The 8244-nt window shown below is 50.7% G+C and overlaps 1 protein-coding gene across 2 annotated transcripts in view; it reads right to left on the bottom strand.

Moving 5' to 3' along the window:
- Positions 1-6959: 6959 nt before the first annotated feature.
- Positions 6960-8244, bottom strand: part of LOC102763465 (26S proteasome non-ATPase regulatory subunit 4) — a 6195-nt gene continuing 4910 nt past the window's right edge. The window contains exon 2 of one of the 2 annotated variants that reach the window (XM_006757052.2): positions 6960-7993. In XM_006757052.2, the coding sequence (XP_006757115.1) occupies positions 7073-7993 (921 nt within the window). In that variant the 3' untranslated portion in view covers positions 6960-7072. Of the gene's footprint in view, positions 8039-8244 lie in introns of both variants that reach the window. The other variant, XM_006757051.2, reaches the window with a different exon arrangement.

Below are 8244 nucleotides of genomic sequence, written 5' to 3'. Positions count from 1 at the left end.
CATCTTCCCTCGGGCTCTCTTTCACTCACTGGCCCCCACTCAGAGCTGCCCATTCTCCCCTCTTGGAGCAGGAGGTCATCCCACCCACTGCAGGGAGTCTCTTCCTGAAGACTGGCAGGGGCCCAGCCGGAGGCCTCATGGTGCCACCTACTGCCTCAGGTGGTGGGAAGACTGTGCCCAAGGACTGCCCTTCAGAGCCCAGGTTGGGACTGCGGGCTGGGCAGCGGCCCCTGGAGGTGAGGCTGGGGATTGCAGCTTCCTGTCAGTCCCTGCCTCCCTGCTCATCTTCCCGGCCCAGGCACCCTGCAGGTCCCATTTAGTTGCATGAGTGTGTGAATGGTGTGTGGACACTAGGGCATAGTATGTCATGCATGCGCACATGTGAGTGTCTGGTGTGGGTGTGTGATTTGAGTGTGTACATCCTGCCGGTATCCATGTCTGTGACTGTGGGTGTAGAGTGCACACACGAGTGTGTGAATGGCATGTGGGCTCTGCAGGCTTTTGCCTGTGTGTAAATCCTTTGTGCACCTGTGAGTGTGTACACATGAGAGCGCATGTGATAGTGGAAAGGCACATGCTTCTGGGGGTACCGGAGGAGCCTGAGGGCTCTGCTACGTAGGAGCTTATCTGCCCCTGGGGACACCGGTGAGCAGGGAATAGCATGAAGACAGCTGGCTGTGTGCGCGAAGGGGTGAAGGGCTGTGAGTGTGTGCATGGCGCTTTCCCTGCCGTGGCAGGCTCATGTGTACACATGTTTTCACTGTAGTGTGGGGGGTAGGAGACCCCCAGGAGGGTGACCATTTGGATCTGCAATGCCATGGTCACATGCGAGCAGCACAGAGGGCCTGGGGAAGCTGTTTTTGTGTACGTGTGGAGACGGAGTCCTTCTAGGCCAGGGGTGGGGTGGGGTTGAAAGTGGAAGTAGTTGGTGATTTATAAGCTTTTAAAGAAACGCCTCAGCCCCCAGTTGGGCCCCAGACACAGTAAGTGCCATGCATTCCTCAGGTCTGACATCAGCCAGACACCTGAAGCCACAGCAACGAGAGGAGGCTGCCTCCCTCACCTGCCCACCCACCGGAGGTCAAGGCCAGTGGCGAGCACGCACACCTCTTGCCCTGAAGCTCCTGCTGGGTGCAGGGGCCACTGCCCAACGGATGCCCCCGTCCAGCCACAGACCCCTCCCCAGCCACCAAGGCCACATGCCAGAGGCAGTGGAGCAGCTGTCTCTGCCTTGGTGGGCCTGGGGGCCCCCTTTCCCAGCTAAGCCTGGCTCCTTCAGGAGAGCTGAGTAGGCTTCCTGCAGGCTGCCCTCCAGGACTAAGCAGGCACAAAGCAGAGTGCAGGAAGCCCTTGATAAATGCTGCCTGGAGGAATAAGCGAACAAAGGCCGGTTCCCAGGAGTGGTGCTGTCTGGCCCAGGGGGTTCCCTAAGAGTAAGTGGTGCTGTGCTTAGTGCTGGGGGATTGGCCTTTGAATTCACCTCTGCATGATTCTCTCTGAACTGCCTGTTCCTTCTTTCTAGAAAAGAGCAGAAATCCCTCACAGGGTCATGATACCAATGAAACGTGGCGGCGTGCCTGATACACGTGCTGAGTTCTCGGAACCACAGATAACTCCTCCCTGAGGGATGCTTGGAGCCCTTTCTGCAGCTACCCCTGGATCAGCTGTGAGTCAGCTACTGCAGGGCAGCAGGGATCCTCAGGGTCCATTCTAGAAGCATGAGTCAGACCCAGGTCAGGACGGCGGGTGTTCACACTGGGGTCAGATGCTGGACCCAGGTAAGAGCAGACACATGCCTGGTTGCCACCGTATCACGCTACCCTGTTCCAGTAGCTGGATCTCAGGAGGTGGGAAGGGGAGCCTTTGATGCGGAACTGAGCACCCCCAGGCCTGTGGGGTGCAGCGTTGTTGACACAGGCTCTGTGATATCTAGATGCTTTTCAGATAGAATAGCCTGAATGGGCCCAGGGATGACCTAGAAGGCCTTGCTGCTGCTGCTGCTGCTGCTGGGGCAGGACCTCTAGCCCTGGGCCCGGGCCCAACTTGGGGACTCCTTCTTCATTAGAGCTCCCGAAGCCAGCTTGCCAGGCCCAGGTACCCGTCTGGGTCCTGAGAACCTCTCATTCATCGAGATCCCAGCGGTCGCCAGTGAAGACTCAGATGAGCTTTTCCAGGCTGTGGTGAACATCTGAGACATGGAAGTGCTTACTCTGAACTCTCCCACACCCTGACTCTGGGCAGGGGTCTGTCCTTTCCCATTGCTGTAAATTGTGACTGTTCAGCACAATGGACAGCACTCATGCCTGGGGTGGGCCAGAGTGGGGATGAGGGTCTCTGTGCCTTGCAATGGTCAAAATTTTAGCCACAGCACACGTATCTCCAGAGCCTGACTTCTTATTTCTAGGAGCCTTGTCTTCTCAGAAGCCAGGAACTTATTGGCTTCTTAGGACAGATAACTAAACACACCATTCTGGATATTCATATGGGCGACGTGATTTAGGATGAGGTGCCGCAGTGGGCCTTTGCAGGTAGGAAAGTGGAGGGAAATGGTGTGGTGATGGGGGCTTATCTTTGCTGCCCAGACATGCAGAAAAGTCAGACACACACAGAAGTCGCCTGCTGCGACAGCCCTTATTAGGCACTGGGAGGAGTGGGTGAGACAGTGACACGAGGTTCGCTGCATGGCTCTTGCCTTGTAGCAGCTCACAGGTGCACAGAGGACATAGGTGTCAACAAACATTGATTCCTTTTCATGCTTGAAATTTGCAGGACTCTCTCAGGGAAAACATGAAACCTGTTAAAATGTGCAGAAAATGAAGCAGCAGCTTGGCCGGGAGGGAGGGAAACCAAACCTCATAAGCCCTCAGGGACCCGCCCCTGGGACCCTGGCTTCCCAGGGCAGCCCTCTCCTGGTTCTCTTGGGGCTCCTGGGGTGTGGGAAGAGTCCTGGGTTGCTTTTCCTCCTGCCCCAGGCCCCAGGGGCCGCAAGCTTTCAACGCTTCTTTAGTGCTCAGTGCTGAGGTGGAAGCCATGGCCCTCAGCCTGCACTCCAGCCCTCTGGCCTGGCCTCTGATCCCCTGGACAGAGCTGTTTGCCCAGTCCACACCTGGCAGTCTGTCCCTGACTGTCTGGACGAACAGGTTTGGCTGACCAAACTGGCAGCAGCCTTTGTTTTCAGTGAGATAAAGAGTCAGAGCTTTGGCCACAGCTGAAATAAACCTTTTGGACTTTATTTTCTCTTGAATCGTTTTTAACTTATGGAAAAGTGGCAAAAAGAGTACAAAGAACTTTTTGGGGAACCATTGATGTCCCCCCCCCCATACTTTAATGTGCATTCCCTACAAACAAGGACACATTCTCTCTCAACCACATTACAGTCATCAAAATCAGGAGATTAACATTGACATGTGACTGCCATCTAACCCTCAGACCCCATTCAAGTTTTGCCGTTTGTCCCATTAATGCCCTTCACAGCCAAAGCATCAGTTCAGAATCCTGTGCTATCTATCGCCGTTGGTGGTCCTGTCTTCTTACTCTCCTTTCGTCTGTAACCGTGCCTCAGTCTTGAGTTTTGTGACCTGGACACTTTTGAGGCCGATGAGCCAGTTGTCTTACAGTATGCCCCTCACTTTGAGTTTATCTGATGTTTCCTCGTGATTAGATTCAGGTTATACATTTCTGGCAGGAAGACCACGGAAGTGGTGCTGTGCTCTTCCTAGTGTATCCTGTCAGGCAGGGCACAATTTCAATTTCTTCCATCACTGGTGATGTTAACTTTGGTGACTTGAGATGATGTCTGCCAGGTTTCTCCCCTGTGAGTTACTTTTTTCCTCTTTGTAATGAAAATGCGTTTTGTGGAGAGATACTTTGAGACCATGGAAATATCTGGATCCCCATCAAATTTTCTCCACTAGTTCTATCCTCGCTGATGTATCTTGGCTTAATTATTGCTATGGTTGCCAAATACATTATTACCTCTACATTTATTACTTGGTATCTTCTGTATGGGAAACCTCCCCTTTATCATCTTCACATTTATTTGTTCACTAGAGGCCTGGTACATGAAATCGTGCATGGGTGAGGTCCCTCGGCCTGGCCAGTGATTGAGGCCCATTTGGGCCATCTTGCCCAGTCTGGATCAAGGCCAATTGGGGCCTGCTGGCCGGGGGGAGGGACTGGGGGAGGTTGGCCAGCTGCAGGAGGTTGGCTGTGGGAACGCACTGACCACCAGGGGCAGTTCCTGCATTGAATGTTTGCCCCCTAGTGGCCAGTGTGTGTCATAGCGACTGGTCGATAGTTGCTTAGGTTTTTATATAGATAGATTTATTTATTCATATTATACTAGTGGCCCAGTGCACAAAATTTGTGCACATTAAAAGGGAATTAATTAGAGGAAATATTTTAATATTGCTATTTGCCCTTTCTTTACAATAGAAGTGTCAGAGATGAAAGAAAATTAGTAAAATGTATATGAAAATCTCCCTCCTGTCAGAGTCTGGGGTGCGCTGTGGGACCCAGAGTCAAGTCTCCGCCCACCTGCATGCACCTCAAAATCATGCAAGACTCAGACCCAGCCAGCCCCACCCCCGTCAGGCCCCGCAAGGCAGGGGGTGCAGCCTCAGGTCCCCTGGCCCAGCCTCATGTGCCCCGGCCCTGGCATGAGGGCACGAGGGCATGAGGGTGCAAGGGCACAAGGGCATGACAACCATTTGCATATTAGCTCTTTATTATATAGGATTATATAGACTCAGAGATTCCTCCTATTTTATTCATTACTAGAGGCCCAGTGCATGAATTCATGCACAGGTTGGGTTCCTCAGAGTGGCCTGCCTGGATTGGGCCCCAGCTCACACCCCCAGACTCTCAGCTCCAGCTCGTGCCCCCAGCCTCCCAGCCCTGCAGCCCTGCCTTGGCCTGGCACCACCCCCTCACCTACTCCACCATCCCGCCTGTGGGGCGATTGATCGGGGCCAGGCCCCCACCACTGCTGCTGGTTACCATATGTGGGGCAGTTGGCAGGGCGATCAGGCCCCCGCTCACACCCGCCTTGGCCTGGCTCCACCCGCTTACCTGCTCCACCATCTTGCTGCAGTCCTGCTCTCATCAGGGCCCATTGGGCGGCAGCACCTACACTGCCGCCTGCTGCCAGCACAGTGTTGCTGATGCCCGCCTTGTTCTGTGCTGCCCTTGGTGGTCAGTGCATGTCATAGTGAGCAGTTGAACTCCTGGTCTCCTGTTTGAACTCATGGTCGAATGACTGCCCGAGGGGACAATTTGCATATTAGGCTTTTATTATATAGGATTTAGTTTGATGCTCAGATTGTCCCAACTTTGGCCTGTGGGAGTCCCTTCAAGCTGGCTTCTGTATTTGATACATTCCCTCCATTCTTTAAGACTTCCTGACTTTTCTGAACAAGAGGGTCATGACTCACTCATCTTGTGATTTCTCTGCCCCTGCCATGGAATTAGTCATTTCTCCAAGGCAACTTAGTTCCTTTTAGTGGAGAATGGTATTTAGAAACCAAGATCTCAGCACTAGGTATGTTCATAGCTTTCGAAATGTCAGTGAATTTTTCCGACTGGTAAGCCAGGAACAGAACGTTGCCTTTAAGCTTTAAGATTCTAGACCAGTGATTCTAAAACCTGCTCAGGTGGAGGACAACACGAAGAAAATGAGCTTTTAGTGGAAATATATAATATATTTATTGAGTAAACATGAAATTTTCTAGAATCTAAGACATCTAATCTATATGGATGTGGAAAGAGGGGATATACATACATGTGTATATGTATATGTGTAATCTATACACACATAATTTAAACATGCGTATTTTATCTCTCTGTCTGCCTATCTTGAAGACCGTGAGTTCACACTTACCTTCCATACCAATTCCATACCACACAGTTCATTCTAGTTCCCCTTCCATCATTTCTGTGTGTAAAACCAACCTCCCCTGTAGCCACTGCCCCAGCTCAGATGTCCTCTTCTGTGATGGACAAGTCACCCTACTGCACACTGTGCCCGGACTTGGGTGCCTACTTTCCTTGGCCCTATCATATATTTGGGACTGAATTATGCAGGGAGGAAGGCTGGCAGGTAGGCAGGTAACATTTTGGACATTTTAACGACCAATAAATAATTTTCTGATCTTTGGAAGGTTTTGCTCAAAACTTGCCCTTAAAAAATGATATATGCTTTGCTATTCTTGAAATACCAGACTATGTGAATTATATTTGAAAACACAGGAAGGGAAAAGTTATCCGTAATTTGAATACAGCCTTTGTTTAGTGTTTTAGTGCATCTCTTTTAGTCCCCTCTCCCCAGTGCATCTGTTTTCTTTGAAATGTAATTAGAGCTGTAAAGTTGCTACACCTTTCCAACCTGCCCATTTGCTTGAGGAAACAATAAACACATTCACTGCTTATGAAATACCTCATATGTGCCCAGCTCTGTATAGGTTGTTTTCTCTTTTTCATTTAAACCTTAACATAATATTGCAAAGTAGGTATTTTCCTGACATTAGAGCTAAAGAAATGGAAACTCAGGGAAGCCATCCAAAATGGCACTTCTAGTAAGCGGTAGAGCTAGTGCGGGAACCCAAGTATCTCTGACTCCAAAGTCTGGTTCACTATCTGACTGCCCTGAAGATAAGTATAGCCAGTCTCCCACAATACAGCACTGCTTCCATAACTCTGATTTTAAATGCAGGCGTAATGGCCCTGGGAGTCCTTTCAAGCTAGCTTCTGTGTTTGATACACTCTCTCCACTCTTTAAGCACTTCCTAACTGTCTGGAACAAGATGCTCTGGCTCATCATGTGATTTCTCTGTCCCAGCCCTTGAATTAACCATTTCTCTCAGGAAACTTAGTTTCTCGTAGTGGAGAATGGCATGTAGAAATCAAGGTATGCTCATGGATTTTGAAATGCTGTCAGTGATTTTCTTTTCTTTTCTTTTTTGAAGAAAAAAAAAAGTTGCCAAGCTTTATTTAGTTGTATTGGTTAACATCTAGCCCTATGTCCCACCCACCCAGTGCAGCCCCCGGGTAAACTCAGCGACCCTTCCCTCCAGTCTCATTTCTTGTCCTCCTCCTTCTTTTCCTTCTTGCCATCCTTGGTGGCCTGGGAGGCCAGGGAGCCCATGGCGTTTCGAATGGCCTCATTGTTGGGGTCCACACCTGGAAGGTTCTCCAGGACGCTCTGCAGGAACTCGGGGTCCTGCATCATGTCGTAATCATCCTCCTTCTTGGTGGGCTCAGAGGTGTCCATGGCTGAACTGGCATCAATATCAGATGATTCTGCCTGGCCAAACTCTGCGCCCTGCAGGGACATCTGCATGGCATAAGCGATCTGCTCTTCCTCGGTCATGCTGCTTAGGTCAGGGAGCCCGGTGCGGCTGAACTCCTGCTGGCCGATGGTCATTTTCAGCAGGGCGTCGTCTGAGTCTCTTTCACCTTCGGTCCCAGTTGGAGCAATCCCTGCCTCAGCCGCGGAGGCTGCAGCTGCCCGACGGGCCTCCTCCTCCTGCCGCTGCCGCTGCACTTCCATAGAAACGTGAAGGGCCAGGGCCAGCTCAGGATCAGCACTGGGATCCACTCCAAATTCAAAGTCACTGGCACCAAGACCCAGCATGGCACCGCCTTCACCAGCCAGAATCGGAGAACTGATGAGGGCATCGGCGAGGCTGGGCCCAGGAGGCACTGTCACCAGATGAGATCCAGTTCCATCTTTGCCATTCAAGGTGTTCACAAAGGCTGTCAGCTTTTCCGTGTTCACTTCCTCTTCCCCAAAATTGATAATGTCAACATTTACTTTCTCCTTCTTGAGGCTTTTTGCCAGTTTCACCAGATCCTTCTCGTTGTCCTCCACGGGGCTCCCCACAAAGGCAATGATGCGCATCTTGTGATTCTTGCCCTGCCGGTGCTTCAAAGCCAAGTGGGCCACTCGGATGCCAGTGCAGAAGGTGATCTTGCCCTTGGGCTGGACAGTATGAAGCTTGGACAGGATGCGGCCGGTGTCAGGGGTGAGTGTGGTCAGTACTTCACAGTCACTGGGATATGGGGAAAGCATTTTCATGATTTCAGGTCAAAACAAGTGTCTCTAAACTATGTTTGACTCATCTTTTCTTTAGAGAATTTGACAATAACTGTAATCTCTACTTTTCTTTAACATCTAAAAGTTGTCAATGCAAGGAATAACAAGTTATAATTATATGAGATGTGGATGTTATCTTCTTATAATAATCT

Source organism: Myotis davidii, unplaced genomic scaffold (assembly GCF_000327345.1).
Source record: "Myotis davidii unplaced genomic scaffold, ASM32734v1 scaffold233, whole genome shotgun sequence".
NCBI classification, from domain to species: Eukaryota; Metazoa; Chordata; class Mammalia; order Chiroptera; family Vespertilionidae; genus Myotis; species Myotis davidii.
The sequence above is the reverse complement of the archived record's forward strand: the minus strand, read 5'-3'. Positions and strand labels throughout refer to the sequence as shown.